This window comes from Leptodactylus fuscus, chromosome 1, assembly GCF_031893055.1.
Source record: "Leptodactylus fuscus isolate aLepFus1 chromosome 1, aLepFus1.hap2, whole genome shotgun sequence".
Classification (NCBI taxonomy): domain Eukaryota; kingdom Metazoa; phylum Chordata; class Amphibia; order Anura; family Leptodactylidae; genus Leptodactylus; species Leptodactylus fuscus.
Window position 1 is genome coordinate 218,676,214 of NC_134265.1, and position 17,522 is coordinate 218,693,735.

The 17,522-nt window shown below is 43.6% G+C and overlaps 1 protein-coding gene across 8 annotated transcripts in view; it reads right to left on the bottom strand.

Moving 5' to 3' along the window:
- MAST3 (microtubule associated serine/threonine kinase 3) overlaps positions 1-17,522 on the bottom strand; it is a 205,434-nt gene that overhangs the window by 59,827 nt on the left and 128,085 nt on the right. For 2 of the 8 annotated variants that reach the window (XM_075282747.1, XM_075282737.1), the window contains exon 1: positions 10,853-11,544. The exons of the other annotated variants lie outside the window; for them this stretch is intronic. In XM_075282747.1, coding sequence (XP_075138848.1) covers positions 10,853-10,935 — 83 coding nt within the window. In that variant the 5' untranslated portion in view covers positions 10,936-11,544. Of the gene's footprint in view, positions 1-10,852; positions 11,545-17,522 lie in introns of those variants that run through there. 8 annotated transcript variants of the gene reach the window in all.

Consider the following 17,522-nt stretch of genomic DNA (forward strand, 5'->3'; position numbering starts at 1 on the left):
CAAGCACCAAGAGCAGTGCTCCCAGAGCTGAAATTGCCTAATTTGCATAAGACTTCAACATTGTTTCCTTCCAAATCTGTAAAAGTGACATGCCTAAAAAAAGGTATGTTTACCATTGTAATGTGCTATGTTATGCAGTTGTAGCAGTTAAACAGGACCTTTCACCACCCTGGGCACATGCGGTGTAATACACTGCTAGAAAGCGGCTTTCACGCTCTGTGCCTCCGGTGAAGAGCCATCGGTGCCAGTACTGTAGCTCTTCATTGTCAGAAAGGCGTTTCAGAACCCCTCCCTCCCCTCCTTAGAGTACTCATCCATAGACAAGTACTGGGTGGTGGTGGGGGTGGCGTTCCTCACCACTCAGTACAGTACCGACACCGATAGCTCTTCACCGGGGGGACAGAACGTAAAAGCCTACAGTGTGCTTTCTAGCGGTGTATAAAAACACATGTGCCCCAGAAGGTGAAAGGTCCTTTTTAAATATGCTTCTGAAATAGTCTAAAAAATGGCTGAAATCACTTTCTTCCATAAAGCTACAAGAGTTTGGATAACATTGGCAAACAGAGCAATCTTAACAGCTTGACAGGAAGACCTTTGCTGGTTAAGTGGAGATTCTCTACATTCAGACGGAGAATTCTCTTGCATTAGCAAATCTGGTCTTGGATGAGCCCTTTCTCCCTACATGGGCAAATCTATTGGAGATTGAACCACTCTCTTTTTGACCACAAAGAACTCCTTTTGTATCTTCTGAAAGCTCTTTGGGATTAGAAGAAGAAAAGGAAATACATATAGCTAAGTCTGAAATCCAAAAATTGGTCTAGATCATTGATCCCTGCAGGATTCAACTGTTTAGAGAAAAGAATTTCTGGGTCTTCTTGGTTTTACCCCAATTCCTGCCTAAAATTCACTGCTCTGTTTTCCTCTCCTTTGAGATGCTCTGAGGTAATTGAAGTAACATTGGATTCTGCCCAAGACAGCCCCTGTTTGATGGGGTCTGGAGTAGGTTGTGCTATGCGCCCTCTGACCTCTCTCTGACAGAGGAACAGGGAGTAACAGCTCTTAGGAGAAGATTTTTTTTAGCCCCTCTTCCATTCCTTTTTGGAGCAGAGACAACAGACGTTCAATGGACCACTTCCACAAAGACACCTCTATCCTCTAAAGAAAAATAGAACTTTTTCCCTTCTTCAGACTAAGGAAAGGGAAAATCAACATGCAATGTTCCGGAGACTTATTACCATCTGAAACAGATGATGCAATCATATTTGGCTTTTTAATTGGAGGATAGATCTGTTCCTAAGTGGTTAAACGCTGCTATAAAAGCTTAAAGTGGTTGTCCCATCACAAGGATCCTATCTATAATGCTTGTTAATGTGGATGTAAGACTTTTCCTAAATACATTGCTTCAGCAAAGCTGCTTTGTTTGTCCACTATCTTACTTTATTCAATTCTTTGTGGCTACAGCCCTGACCTAGCTGCTCCTGAGTCAAATGATGTATCTGCTGCTCTGAGGGGGCAGGGAGGAGGGGTTAAGTGCAGGGAGCGAGCCTGTGTATCTAGCTATTCCTGTGTCTACACCATGTGACCTGGGTCCTGCACTAAGATAGAGGAGAGGAGCTGCTTTCATTTCTTCTGTTCTCCCAGTTATCAGTCTAGCTAATACAATTGTGTTCATTATGGCAGAGACAGGCAGTCTCTGTATGTAACACAGAATGGAGTTGCTGCTGCCTGTACTTCATAGTCCAATGTGGGTGGGCGGAGCTACACACAAATTTGGGGGCGGGGCTAAACGGCAGGTTGCCTGTGAAACCCCGCCCACCAAATGATGCAAGAAACCAGGAAGAAAGAAGATTTTACAAGAGTGAAGACTGGTGAGTATGTGAGGTGGGAATACCCCTTTAATTTTTTTGCCTAATAAATACTCAGACATAGTCTGTTTCTCTAAATACCCCATAGGATTTGAGTTTAGCATCGCAACTGTCCCCAAACGCCCAGATAATAATGAATCTTCCATAGTGCACAGAGGCTCTGCAACCTGCTAAGCGGTAAAAGGGGGAAGGAAAGAGGGGTGTGCCAGGAAACCCTTCACAAGCAGAATTTTTTTTTTTTTTTTTTATACGCTGAGGGTCCGAAGAAACCCTCAGAATATATAATTAGCGGATGGCGTGGGTCTGTAATCAAACATAAAAATAGTGTTACTTACCTGTCCTGGGCTCCACTGCTTCTCCCGTGCTACTCTGGCCTACAAAAATGATATCAGTCACCTGCCTGACATCTCTGTAAGCCAGAGCAGCATGGGGAGAAGAGCCGGAGGCCAGAATAGACAAGTAACACAATTATGTTCGATTACCTTAGCGTCCCGGCGTTCTTCAGCATTGTAACGTCAATGTAGTGCCACCTAGATGAGGCAGTGGAGGGTGGTCAGGACAGGAAAGTGAACAGGTGAGTAAAAGGTAGCAGTTACTTATTGCAATAACAGAATAAGTAGCTGTCGATGTGTGTCACTCAAAATGTCTTGTTATGTCACCTGTGATACGCGTGTCATAGATTCGCCATAAGGGATCTAGTGTCATGTTGCTCAGCCTTGTGCGGTGTCAGACTGGGGTGCCTAGGCTCCACCGGTAAATTAAATGCACATGTAAATGTTACCCGACACTTATTCTCAAATTCCTAAAAAGTCACAAACGTAATTTTTTTTTCCAGTAGTAGCTTACTTACTGCCTAGTTGCTACCTCTGTCTTGGGATGCTGTCAGTATCCTGCTCCCTGGTTCTTCTCTTGAACTAAGGCCTTTATACCACAGAGATGGAAATACGTGCCCACACAGCAGCAAGATGATGAGGCCCAGGGAGGAATGACATGGTTTAGCTGGACTCTGCACCTAGATGTCATCACAGCTACTCAATGTGTCTACCCAATATATTATGACAACACATAGCCTGGTTGAGATGCTCTATGAAGAACAATGAGTATAATGTCCCAAGCCAGGGTAAGTCGGGGCCCCCCTGGTTCAGGGGCCAACCGGAAAAATCAAACCTGAGCCAGTCCAGGCTTAGATCTGTGATATTAAAATGCCTTCGGCTAAGCCCCCGCATCGAGAAACACGGCAAAAAAAAAAGCTGCTGGAAAAAAGTGCAATAAAAACACATTGTATTTTTCATGTAGCATTTTTAATGAGCTTTTGCTGCATTTTTCTATGGATTATTTCTTCCCCTATAGGGACATCACTTGCGATTCTGCAGATAAAAGGAGTGCTGAGTCTTTCAAAACTTCAGCTTTTCAGCAGCTATTTCCACACCATGTAGATGAGACTTTGTTGGTACTTTACAATGATTCTGCAGCAGCCAAAAAACACTGCTTTGTAGCAGAATTTGGCTGTTCCACACTCAGTATTAAGCTGTGAATTAAAAGCACGGGCGGCACACGGGGATGTCCCCCATGTGCCACCTGTGCACAGGCCATGCTTCTGTGGCTCCTTTCATTAAAGAAATAGGAGCCACAGAAGGAAAATCTGCAAAATAGGACCTGTTCTATATTTTGTGGCCCAGACTGTCAGCCCGCACCCGTGACCATAAAATTCATGGTCGTGTGCACGGGCCTATTGAAAAGAATTAGTCAGTGTGCCATCCATGAAATACACAGATAGCACACTGAACACGGTTGTCTGCAACCTGCCTTATACTGTTGGACTATTTACTCACGCAGAACATGTTGCAGGCATCAAATTCAAAATGAGTAAATATTTGTAAAAACAAAGTTTATCTGTTTGAACATTAAATATTTTGCCTTTATAATGTATTCAATTCAATTGAATATAGGATGAAAAGGATTTGTAAATCATCATAATCTGCTTTTATTTATGCTTTACACAACATCCCAACTTTATTGGAATTGGGGTTATATTATGGAAAAAAATCATCATGAGAGATGACAGGTCTTCTTTAAACCCCTTAGCGACCACAGACATATTAGTACCGTGGTGGTGAACCTATGGCATGCATGCCAGAGAGGGCACACAGAGCCCCCTCTGCTGGCATGTGCCCCGTTGCTCTGATCGCTCACTAGCGGGGAATCTGGTCCCCAACCGCTGTTCCGCGGACCAGGACTAGACCCTTGTGGGTTTCTTGCCGGTCCACGTGCTAGTACCCAGCAGTTGCTATGTTAACATTTATGTAGACACGCTACCCGATAGTTTACATGTTACCATAAAAACGTGGCCTAGCGCAAAGTATCCAGCCTTAGTGTCTAGCTAGATATTAGTACAGGATGCAGTAACATTGCACGGTCACTATAAAACAAATCCTGTGTGATGTAAATAGTGAACATTAATTGTTCAAAGTACTAAATGCAAAGACCTTTACATTTCAGTACAAAGTTGCTTGTATTATTGAAAGCTCTGTAAAGCCCCATTTACATGACTGCATTTTGCTGGTCCCTAACTGTCCACAATTGTGGATCTGCAGTGTATTAAGTTTAGATTGGCATGTTAGCGCTTTCCGATAATTTAGTGGATTTGGGGTTGCAGTTTGGGCACTCTGTCTCTAAAAAGGTTTGCCATCACTGTACTGATACTTCATGGATGCCAGGGCCTTAACATAAATGGACGTACTATTATATCTGCAGACGGCTGCCAACTCACTGTATGACAGTTAAAGAGGACCTTTCATATTCTCATGCACATGCTGTTTTATATACTGCTAGAAAGCTGAAAGTGCTCCTGGCGGTTTTTTTCCCCCCTGAAGTGAACCGCACAGGTTAAATTAGGTTTGTTTTATTGTACTAGTCTAGCTGGGCTGTGAGGAACGTCCCTCCTGACAGTAGTGTTCGCAGTGCTGTACAGTCAGAGGGGGTGTTCCTTACCTCCCAGCGATGACACTGAGCAGTGAGGAACGCTTCCCCCAGTACTAGCGGCGCGATCAGGGGGGTGCCATTATATATTTTCTGCAGCATGTGGTTTGGCCAGTGACCCCGGGATTGCTAGGAGCCCTCAATACCTGGTTGTAACAAGTCATACAATAAAACACCAGGAGTAATGATTTTTTTTGCCATCTCGCTTTACAAAAAAAATGTTATAAAAAATTATCAAAAAATCATATGTACCCTAAAACAAAGCCAATAAGAAATAAACGTCATCCCGCATAAAGATAAGCCATCGCCCAACTCCCCAAATGCTTTTTTGTTGTGAAAAATTGGTAACGTTAGGACTTTACATAAAATCGGACTTATTCAGAAACCACTGAGGCAATTTACATACTAGAGGTAGGTGTGGAATAGCCTTTCTAAATGCTATGCAAGGATGCGATTAGTTAAAAATGACTTTTCCCAATGATAGAGCCTTTTTTTAGGGCTGGTTCACACGGGACCAAGGAGGCGGATTTTGACAGCAGATTTCGCCTCAAAATCCGCCTCCATACAATGGCGGTCTATGGAGACCACTAGCGTTCTTTTTTCTGCTATTGGCATGTTGCAGATAGCAGAAAAAAGAAGCGAGCTGCCCTTTCTTCAGGTGGAAGCTGCGGCAGCAACCCCCGTTCATTTGAGCCGACTCCGGAGAGGGAAGGTGCGACCGCGACGGTCGTGACAGGCGGGTTTGGACCCCTGGTGCCAAAATCCGCCCCACCGACCCCCGTGTGAACTAGCCCTAAAAGGGAAAAAGCTATGCCAGAATTTATTTAATCCACAAAGTTAATAAATGTAGTCAATAAGTTATAGGCACCCAAAATGGTATCATTACAAGATGCATCATGTACAGCAAAAAACAAGTCCTCAAGCTTGCACAATGTGTAGACAAAATCCACCCCCATCCAAAAAAACACAAAAAAAACAAAAGCCAAATCATTAGAACACAACTGACTGTGACAGGAAGGAAATGTATATGCTGTACATTCCAAATTTAGAGCTTACAAGGGAAAATAAACCAAAAGTGACCCCTAGAGTGCCCCAATCATAGGAGCTACTAGGGAAATATTAGGGAATTTTGTGATCCCAATGCACTCCAAACAACTTACGAATTCACTTTTCACCATTCGCTGTGCATTCACGTTGGGATACTAATTGCCAACTACACTCCTAAATTCTATGAGGGGTATAGCATTCCAAAATGGGTAACTTTTCGGGGGGTTGCATAGTACTAGTACTTTAGGGGGTCTGAAAACGCGACATGGCACCCGAAAACTATCCCAGCAAAATAGTGCTCTTCCATTCTGAGCCCCGCCATGGAATCACAGCACGTAATCTTCAGCAGATTATGACTACATATGGGGTATTGCCCTGTTCAGGAGCAATTGTCTAAAGAGGACCTTTCACGTCCTCAGGACACTTACAGTGTAATACACTGCTAGAAAGCAGACAGTGCACTGAATTGAGCGCACTATCGGTTTTCCCGTTCTGTGCTCCTGCAGAAGAGCTATCAGTGCCGTTACCGTAGCTCTTCAGTGTCAGAAGGGCGTTTCTGACTACTGCGCTGTACTGTGAGAGGGGGCGTTCCTTACCACCCAGCCATGACGCTAAGCAATGAGGAACTCCTGATAGTACTTGTCCATAGATGGTTACTGGGGGCTGGGTGGTAAGGAACACTCCCTCACACAGTACAGCGCAATAGACGCTACCATGAGGAGGGGCGTTCCTGACTGACTGTCAAAAACGCCCTTCTGACACTGAAGAGCTACCGTAACAGCACTGATAGCTCTTCAGCGGGGGCACAGAACGGGAAAGCCGATTCAGCGCACTGTTAGCTTTCTAGCAGTGTATTACACCGCATGTGACCTGAGGACGTGAAAGGTCCTTTTTAACAAACTGTGGAAATTAAAGCATTGGAGATACAGTAATGTTTTACCAATTTTTCATTTACACATACTCCTTGATAAATTCTGTGAGGGGTGTAATTTCCAAAATGGGGTCACTTTTTGAGGATTTCCATTATGTTGGTACTCTAGGGGCTCTGCAAAAGAGATATGGCACGTGAAAACTATTCCAGCAAAATCTGTTTTTCAAACATCCAGTGTTGCTCCTTCCCTTCTGTGTACCGCTGTGTGCCCAAACAACATTTCACACCCACATGTGGAGTATTTCTTTGTCCAGCGGAAATTCTACAAACAGATGCATTTTCTCCTTTGACCCTTCTGTTAATTATAGGGATAAATGTATTATTAAAAACAAGTGCAATATCTAAATTTCACCTCGAATATGGTTTTAATTACCATGAAATGCTTACAGGGTTAAACTTCCCAAATGCTGTTTTGAATTTTTGGAGGGGTGCAGTTTTGAAATTGGAGTGATTAAAAATGATGTATGGATGATTATAAGAGTAAATGGGAGAAGGTGCTGTGGTCAGATGAGACAAAAATTGAGCTCTTTGGCATTAAAGAGGACCTTTCATCAGATTGGGCACAGGCAGTTCTATATACTTTTGGAACGCCCCCCCTCCCCTCCTGATAATACTCGTCTATAGACGAGCACTGTGAGCAGAGGGAGGGGGTGTTCCTCCCCGCTCACACTGTACAGCACGATAGGCGCTGCTGTGGAGAAGGACGTACCTGACAAGACTGTCAGAAATGCCCTTCTGACTGTAAAGAGCTACGGTACCGGGACTGATAGCGCTTTACCCGGGGGCACAGATCGGGAAAGCCGAGGTGCACTAAATTCAGCGCACTGTTGGCTTTCCAGCAGTATATAGAACTGCCTGTGCCCAATCTGATGAAAGGTCCTTTTTAACTCAACTCACCGTGTTTGGAGGACGAGAAATGCCGCCTATGACCCAAAGAACACCGTCCCCACTGTCAAGCATGGTAGTGGAAACATTATGTTTTGGGGAGTGTTTCTCTGCTAAAGGTACAGGACTACTTCACCACATCAATGGGAGAATGGATGGAGCCATGTACCGTAAAATCCTAAGTGACAACAGTCTTGATTGCCAGAGGGATCAAATACTTATTTATGCAAAATGCAAATACATTTATAAAATTTATACAATGTGATTTTCTGGATTTTATTTTTGATATTCTACCTCCCACTGTTAAAATTAACCCAATCTTAAAATTGAAAACTGTTGATGTCTTGGTCATTGGGCAAACTTACAAAATCAGCAAAAGATCAAATAACAATTTCCTTCACTGTATATGAGGACATAAGGCACTTTTAGGCTGTGGCCTTAAGGGGTTAATAGGGTTTTCATACAAACGGGCAGGGACTGTGCACAAAAAGACAACATAGTCACAATAATGAAGTAGCGACTGTGTTCATAGAAAGTTACTACATTCATGGTCGGTCATATTCATTGGCATCCTATCCTAACATAAAACAAAAGACTGTCACTATTAATATGGTTACAGAATATCTTTAACGCGGTGTAAAATTTTTAGCTATTTATATTCACAAAAAAAAACATTTAAAATGACCATTAACGTTTCAGACAACCTAGTCACATTTAGAAAAGCATGTGATTATGGACCAATATGTAATATTCTTTAATTAAGAATGTTGCCATTTTCTGCCACTAATTACTTCCAGCTAATTTGCTGTTCATTCTCTGTTACTAAGGAATGTCCGTCCATAAATACCACGTAAAAGACAAGACAGGTTCACAGAGTGCAGGAAGGAGGTGCTGGGCTTTCTTCATGCAGTGAATGAAGAGGGGCAGATTTCCATAGCTTTCCTCGCTTCTGCACTGCACAGACAATTTTCATAGGTGTAAATGAGAATATTTATTTCTGAATAGAAGTTTGAGTTATTGCTGATGGGATATTAATCATAAACAAGCAGCTTTCTTTATTGTGGTCAGATTTCTCTTTTTCTGTGTCAGAGAACTTTTTATTTGCATCATGTAATGTATTTGCAGTCCAGTGTCCTTGGACATACTATATGTATACTATACATACTGGGTTTACTTGGGTTTTTCTCTGCTATTTGTTCACTTTTTCGAAACAAGTTACTACCAGTAGTAATAGTAATGGATGGGGGGGGGGGGTAGAATGCTTCTTATTGTACATGTTCCCTGACTAAGCCCCATTATTGCATTTTTGTCTATTAGAAGCAAAGAATGAAAGGACCCCATGTATGAAAACTTATAGAGTCACAGAACTGACTGTCCATCAAGACCCAGCAGATATTTCAAGTTCTGATGAAAACTCAGGTACCATTAACCCTTTCATGCCTCTGTCAATTTTTGTTTTTGCATTTCTGTTTTTCCCTCCCCCCATTCCAAGAGCCATATTTTTTTTAATTTTTGAGTTCACAGAGTCACACAATGGCTTATTGTTTGCTGGACGAATTGTACTTTGTAATGGCACCATTCAATATCCTGTATAATGTACTAGGAATCTGGATAAAAAAATTCTAAATGATGTGGAATTGGGAAAAAAAAATAGGAGGACACACGGAATCTTGTTTCTGTGGGGATCCCAGTGAGAGAAGCTGGAATCACTTTAAAAGGGGTTTCCGTGAAATCAAAATATTCCTAAACTGGTTGAACACTACTAAATATTACAACTTCTCTGACCCAGATGCTGCCCAGATCCACGTTGTGCTCCACTTTCTGATGTTTCCAGCTCAGCCAATCACTAGCCAAAATACTGATCTTCCTCGGTCAGTGACTGGCTAAGATAAAAGCTCTCCAAGCATTTCCTTTGTTTGTGAGGCACCAGTAAGAGGAGAGCAGCAGAGACTCAGGCAGTGTCTGGACCAGAGCAGGGAGGGATCAACGAGAAAAATGGAAAGTAAGACTAAGTTCACATCTGCATCGCAGGACTAGAAGAACTACAAAAAGGTCTATCGAATAGAATGTACCTCAGTTATCGACATTACCGGATACCGGCCTTTTCTTTGCCCAGGATTTCTACCAGATTCTGCACCAGAGACTCAAAATGGAGATTCCAAAGCAGATGTAAAAGGAATATAATATTTTATAAGTTCTGAAGATTTAGACATTTTTCTCGAAATCCCCTTAAAACTATTAGTGACCAGCTTGCAGACTTCTGTGTCAGTCACGAATGGTCCTTATTCTGCCACAATTGACTTTCTATGTCAGTTGCGGCAAAATAATATGCGATCTGCGGCACATTCAGACAAAGAAACGATCTTGGATATTTAATCTCTTAGGTGCCACAGTTTATAGCAACTGTGGCATCCAAGGGGTTTTGGAGGGAGGGATCTGAGGTCTTTACATTGCAGCCTACATAAAATCCTGTTACACCATAACAATTGTTCTGCAAAAAAAACAAAACAAAACATGCCCTCGCATAGATGACAAAAACAAACAAAACAAACAGTTATAATGCTTAGTATATGATGACAGAAACACCCAAAGAAATGGTTTAGCCATCAAGGTCTAAAACAGGCTGGTCACAGATGTAAATATTACTCAATGAATAAATAACTTAAGGCCTGGTTCACAAGAGCGTTCGGTATTCTGTTTGGGGAGTCCGATTGGAGACCCCCCCCCCAAAAAAAAAAAAAAAAAGAATACCGAACGCATTGACAAGCGGTGAGTAATGAAAGCACATGGACCACATAAAGTATAATGGGGTCCGGATGTTTTCCATGCGGAACATGTGGAAAGAAAAGAACTACTTTCTTCTCCCTATGACTTGTGCGGATACTGCGCAGAAAACACATGGACTCCATTATAATCTATGGGGTCCGTGTGCTTTCATTGCTCACCGTTTGTCAATGCATTCAGTATTCTGTTCGGGGGGGGGGGGGCCTTACAACAAAATTAAAAAATTAAAGTTACCATTCTTCTGCCCATTTTTCCTAAATAAAAGGTTAGAAGAAAAAAACTATCCAATTCATCAAAGCATTTGTTGAGAGAGCAGTGCCACCATGAAGAGTATACTCCTACTGGACACATGTACATTTACCTTTTGGACCGCTGTAGTAATGCCCCCTTAGCCAGGTGTCCTTTGCAGCCATGGAAAGCTGTCCAGTAACTTGGATCCGACATCCTTATTGATAGCTAATGGGAGAGTTAAGCTTGGTGGGCACTCAGGGCTGGCACTCCATTTCTGCACTCATCTCTAGCAGGTCCAATGCTGTGCCCACTACACCAGAGAGGCAGCTAGAGCTTGGGCTACCCCTGGCAACACAAGGCACAGCCACTTACATACACTCCAGGGACACACAAGTTCCACATAAGCAGGGATGATCCAGGCCTTCCATAGACTTTGTTAGCAGGACTGAAGGATGAGGAGTGATACTGGCCATACCCATTATCTGTAGAGTGTCAGCTCCATAGCCCACACAATAGTGCTCCATGCATCACCTAAGGCCACTATGCCAAGCCTGCCCTCTTCATGCCAGTAGAGCTCCACACAGAGGCGCCGTTCTAGGGCTGCCACACAGTCCCATTCCTTTTAGCACTCTGAGAATTAGACCTGTTGTGTTCATTCCATTGTTTCCTCCGCGTCTACACAGTAACACAATCCAAAGCAGCCGCCATTCCGTTACACTGGTCACATGTGTGAGGGAGTCCTATTAGCCCGCTCCATAAACCCACGAGCCCTCAGCACTGCTCCTTGTATTCGGAAGTCCGGGTCCCGCCGGTCAGCCTACAACGAGGGGCTACAACGGCAGGAAGCTGGGGCCGTGACGTCACTGGTGGGCGGCCTCAATCTGGCGCTAACACTGTCAGTGCCGGAGCGCAGCGTCTCACTATAAGCGCTGCACTCACATGTAATAGTAATGTGTAGTAGTATTGTATGTAGAAGGCATGTAGTGGAGGTGTAGTAGTATTGTATGTAGAAGGCATGTAGTGGAGGTGTAATAGTATTGTATGTAGAAGGCATATAGTGGAGGTGTAGTAGTATTGTATGTAGAAGGCATGTAGTGGAGGTGTAATAGTACTGTATGTAGAAGGCATGTAGTGGAGGTGTAATAGTACTGTATGTAGAAGGCATGTAGTGGAGGTGTAATAGTACTGTATGTAGAAGGCATGTAGTGGATGTGTAATAGTACTGTATGTAGAAGGCATGCAGTGGACGTGTAATAGTACTGTATGCAGCGGGCAAGTAGTGGACGTGTAATAGTATTGTATGTAGAAGGCGTGTAGTGGAGGTGTAATAGTATTGTATGCAGCGGGCAAGTAGTGGAGGTGTAATAGTACTGTATGTAGAAGGCATGTAGTGGATGTGTAATAGTACTGTATGTAGAAGGCATGCAGTGGACGTGTAATAGTACTGTATGTAGAACTAGAAGGCATGTAGTGGAGGTGTAATAGTATTGTATGCAGCAGGCATGTAGTGGAGGTGTAATAGTACTGTATGTAGAAGGCATGTAGTGGAGGTGTAATAGTACTGTATGTAGAAGGCATGTAGTGGAGATGTAATAGTACTGTATGTAGAATTAGAAGGCATGTAGTGGAGGTGTAATAGTATTGTATGCAGCGGGCATGTAGTGGAGGTGTAATAGTACTGTATGTAGAACTAGAAGGCATGTAGTGGAGGTCTAATAGTACTGTATGTAGAAAGCATGTAGTGGAGGTGTAATAGTACTGTATGTAGAACTAGAAGGCATGTAGTGGAGGTGTAATAGTATTGTATGCAGCAGGCATGTAGTGGAGGTGTAATAGTATTGTATGTAGAAGGCATGTAGTGGAGGTGTAATAGTACTGTATGTAGAAGGCATGTAGTGGAGGTGTAATAGTACTGTATGTAGAACTAGAAGGCATGTAGTGGAGGTGTAATAGTATTGTATGCAGCGGGCATGTAGTGGAGGTGTAATAGTACTGTATGTAGAAGGCATGTAGTGGAGATGTAATAGTACTGTATGTAGAAGGCATGTAGTGGAGGTGTAATAGTACTGTATGTAGAACTAGAAGGCATGTAGTGGAGGTGTAATAGTATTGTATGCAGCGGGCATGTAGTGGAGGTGTAATAGTACTGTATGTAGAAGGCATGTAGTGGAGGTGTAATAGTACTGTATGTAGAAGGCATGTAGTGGAGGTGTAATAGTACTGTATGTAGAACTAGAAGGCATGTAGTGGAGGTGTAATAGTATTGTATGCAGCGGGCATGTAGTGGAGGTGTAATAGTACTGTATGTAGAAGGCATGTAGAGGGAGGTCTAATAGTACTGTATGTAGAAAGCATGTAGTGTAGGTGTAATAGTACAGTCATGGCCAAAAGTTTTGAGAATGATACAAGTATTAAAGAGGACCTTTCACCATTTTGCCCATAGGCAGTTCTATATACTTCCGGAAAGCTGACTGACTGAATTCAGCGCACTGTCGGCTTTCCCGATGTGGGCCCGGTGTGAAGAGCTCACGGTCCCGGTACCGTAGCTCTTCTATGGTCAGAAGGGCGTTTCTGACTGTTAGCCAGAGACGTCCTTCTTCACAGCACAGCCAATCACGCTGTGCTGTGAGAGCCGGGAGGAACGCCCCCTCCCTCTGCTCGCAGTACTCGTCCATAGACAAGCATTATCAGGGAGGGAGGGGGGAGTTCCTCCCGGCTCTCACAGCACAGCGCGATTGGCTGTGCTGTGAAGAAGGACGTCTCTGGCTAACTGTCAGAAACGCCCTTCTGACCATAGAAGAGCTACGGTACCGGGACCGTAAGCTCTTCACACCGGGCCCACATCGGGAAAGCCGACTGAACTCAGCGCACTGTCAGCTTTCCGGCAGTATATAGAACTGCCTATGGGCAAAATGGTGAAAGGTCCTCTTTAATTTTTACAGTCTATTGCTTCAGTTTTTCTAATGGCAATTTGCATATACTCCAGAATGTTATAAAGAGTGATCAGCTTAACAGCAATTACTTGCAAAGTCAATATTTGCCTAGAAAATGAACTTTATCCCCCAAAACACATTTCAACATCATTGCAGCCCTGCCTTAAAAGGACCAGCTAACATCGTTTCAGTGATTGCTGGAGATCAATCTGTCATGATTAAGTAAGAATGACACCACTGGACACTTTAAAAGGAGGCTGGTGCTTGGCATCATTGTTTCTCTTCTGTTAACCATGGTTATCTCTAAAGAAACACGTGCAGTCATCATTGCACTGCACAAAAATGGCCTAACAGGGAAGAGTATCGCAGCTAGAAAGATTGCACCTCAGTCAACAATCTATCGCATCATCAAGAACTTCAAGGAGAGAGGTTCCATTGTTGGCAAAAAGGCTCCAGGGCGCCCAAGAAAGACCAGCAAGCGCCAGGACCGTCTCTTAAGTGTTTCAGCTGCGGGATCGGGCTACCAGCAGTGCAGAGCTTGCTCAGGAATGGCAGCGGGCAGGTGTGAGTGCATCTGCACGCACTGTGAGGCGGAGACTCTTGGAGCAAGGCCTGGTCTCAAGGAGGGCAGCAAAGAAGCCACTTCTCTCCAGAAAAAACATCAGGGACAGACTGATATTCTGCAAAAGGTACAGGGAGTTGACTGCTGAGGACTAGGGTAAAGTCATTTTCTCTGATGAATCCCCTTTTCGATTGTTTGGGACATCTGGAAAACAGCTTATTCGGAGAAGACAAGGTGAGCGCTACCACCAGTCTTGTCTCATGCCAACTGTAAAGCATCCTGAAACCATTCATGTGTGGGGTTGCTTCTCAGCCAAGGGAATTTCCTCTCTCACAGTCTTGCCTAAAAACACAGCCATGAATAAAGAATGGTACCAGAATGACCTCCAAGATCAACTTCTCCCAACCGTCCAAGAGCAGTTTGGCGATCAACATTGCCTTTTCCAGGATGATGGAGCATAACTAAATGGCTCAGGGAACAAAACATAGAGATTTTGGGTCCATGTCCTGGAAACTCCCCAGATCTTAATCCCATTGAGAACTTGTGGTCAATCATCAAGAGACGGGTGGACAAACAAAAACCTACAAATTCTGACAAAATGCAAGCATTGATTGTGCAAGAATGGACTGCTATCAGTCAGGATTTGGTCCAGAAGTTGATTGAGAGCATGCCAGGGAGAATTGCAGAGGTCCTGAAGAAGAAGGGTCAACACTGCAAATATTGACTTGCTGCATTAACTCATTCTAACTGTCAATATAAGCTTTTGTTACTCATGATATGATTGCAATTATATTTCTGTATGTGATAAAAACATCTGACAAACACACATAAAAACCAGAGGGCAGCAGATCATGTGAAAATAAAATATTTGTGTCATTCTCAAAACTTTTGGCCATGACTGTACTGTATGCAGCGGGCATGTACTGGAGGTGTAATGGTATTGTATGCAGCGGGCATGTGGTGGAGGTGTAATAGTATTGTATGCAGCGGGCATGTAGTGGAGGTGTAGTAGTATTGTATGCAGCGGGCATGTAGTGGAGGTGTAATAGTATTGTATGCAGCAGGCATGTGGTGGAGGTGTAATAGTATTGTATGCAACGGGCATGTAGTGGAGGTGTAGTAGTATTGTATGCAGCGGGCATGTAGTGGAGGTGTAATAGTATTGTATGCAGCGGGCATGTAGTGGAGGTGTAATAGTATTGTATGCAGCGGGCATGTAGTGGAGGTGTAATAATATTGTATGCAGCGGGCATGTGGTGGAGGTGTAATAGTATTGTATGCAGCGGGCATGTAGTGGAGGTGTAATAGTATTGTATGCAGCGGGCATGTAGTGGAGGTGTAGTAGTATTGTATGCAGCGGGCATGTAGTGGAGGTGTAATAGTATTGTATGCAGCGGGCATGTAGTGGAGGTGTAATAGTATTGTATGCAGTGGGCATGTAGTGGAGGTGTAGTAGTATTGTATGCAGCGGGCATGTAGTGGAGGTGTAGTAGTATTGTATGCAGCGGGCATGTAGTGGAGGTGTAATAGTATTGTATGCAGCGGGCATGTACTGGAGGTGTAATAGTATTGTATGCAGCGGGCATGTAGTGGAGGTGTAGTAGTATTGTATGCAGCGGGCATGTAGTGGAGATGTAGTAGTATTGTATGCAGCAGACATGTAGTGGAGGTGTAATAGTATTGTATGTAGTGGGCCTGGACTGGACCTGCACCGCTATCCTGAGGACCTGCTGGTAAGAGTTCCCGATGTCTGGTTCTGCTGTGATTTGTGGTGTCTTGCATTTTCTGACTCGTACTGCTTTGTCTCGCAGTGCCACCAAGTCCACCCCCACCATCTGAGGCTATGGGGTTGGAGTTGGTGCGGCCCGGGGCATGCTGGACATTCAGGGCTGTGTTTACCTTTTTGATCAGTGTGTCTAGTACTGGTTCTCACTTCTGGATCACATCTGCATCTGCTATCCTAATATATGCATTGCAACGCTGGCCTGACCCACATGTTGTCTCTGACGTCACTACAGAGGCCCAAAGACAGCAGGAAGTCATTTTGTAGCACTGGAGAGGTAAGTAACACTGGGTGCTCGCTCGCCTTCCCAGGGTCTCCGATCATTACAAACTCCACAGTATTTGTATAACCGTATTTGTTGTGGTTCGCCCTCGCCCCCAGCCTTTCTTACCGATTCCCGTTCATGCTCACAGTTGACTCTGTCTCCCCTTCTGCCCAGAAAGGGAAGTGGAGGCGGCTGAGAGCAGGAACAGGGATCGGTAAGTAAATAGAGCCCACTACCTGCTGAGAAAAAAGCAGCAGGTGAGTAAGTAAGTAAATAGGGCCCGTCACCTGCCGGGAAAAAGGCAACAGGGGCCCACTGGACCCACTAAGGTCACAGGTAGCTAGCATAGCAGCTGCTACAGCGGTACTTATGCCACTACTGTGCAGGATTTTTTTTGGCCATGGATTTCTGGCGGACATTGCGACAGAGTTTGATGCAAGTATGAACACAACCTAACTTAATGACTCCCTAGAATAGAGGGAGAGAAGACCCTGCACATGAGGGTGTACAATATAAGGATAGTTTGAATTGCATATGTTTAAATGGCAACGTGTTAGCCAAGATAGAAGATGACATTTCATTCAGTTCATAGATGTGATATAAAAACCATCTATTTTCCCCCATGTGAAAGGCATACTCAGGTGCAGGACCCATCAATTTTTATAACTCTTATGAAAAAAAGTCATCTATTTCACCAAATAACAGATTGGATTAGACTATATATGAAATACAGGATATGGACTGGTGTATTTAACTGCTGTGATCATATGATGCTATATTTTTTTGGTATATGAATAATATGGATGTCACGTAGCGTAAAGACTTTACATCTGTTTACGTAGGAAAAGTTAACAGTAAGTTCCATTCCATGTATTCACTTTGTTAGTGAAGAGTTAATTCAATAAACCCAGTAGCCACACAGATGTTAATATGTTGGAATTCCTTCCTGACTTCATGGTTGAGGTCTGCAGTATGCGTGACTCTGGGTAAATGCTTTCACATCACTGTGTGCCCAAACACGGCATCATGGAAAAATAAAACGTTTTGTCTGGAAGACCTCAGCTGTGGCAACTCACTAAGGTTTACACAATGTAAAATCTGCCAATCTCTTGGTATTGGAACATAGCAATGACAGTAAGCAACCCAAAGCACGCTATATAAAACATGATAAAAGTAGAGAGGTTTTAACTGCTTTCCCCAAAGCTATTCATAGACAGATATGTTGACCAATAAGACTGACAACTGTGTTACAGCAAA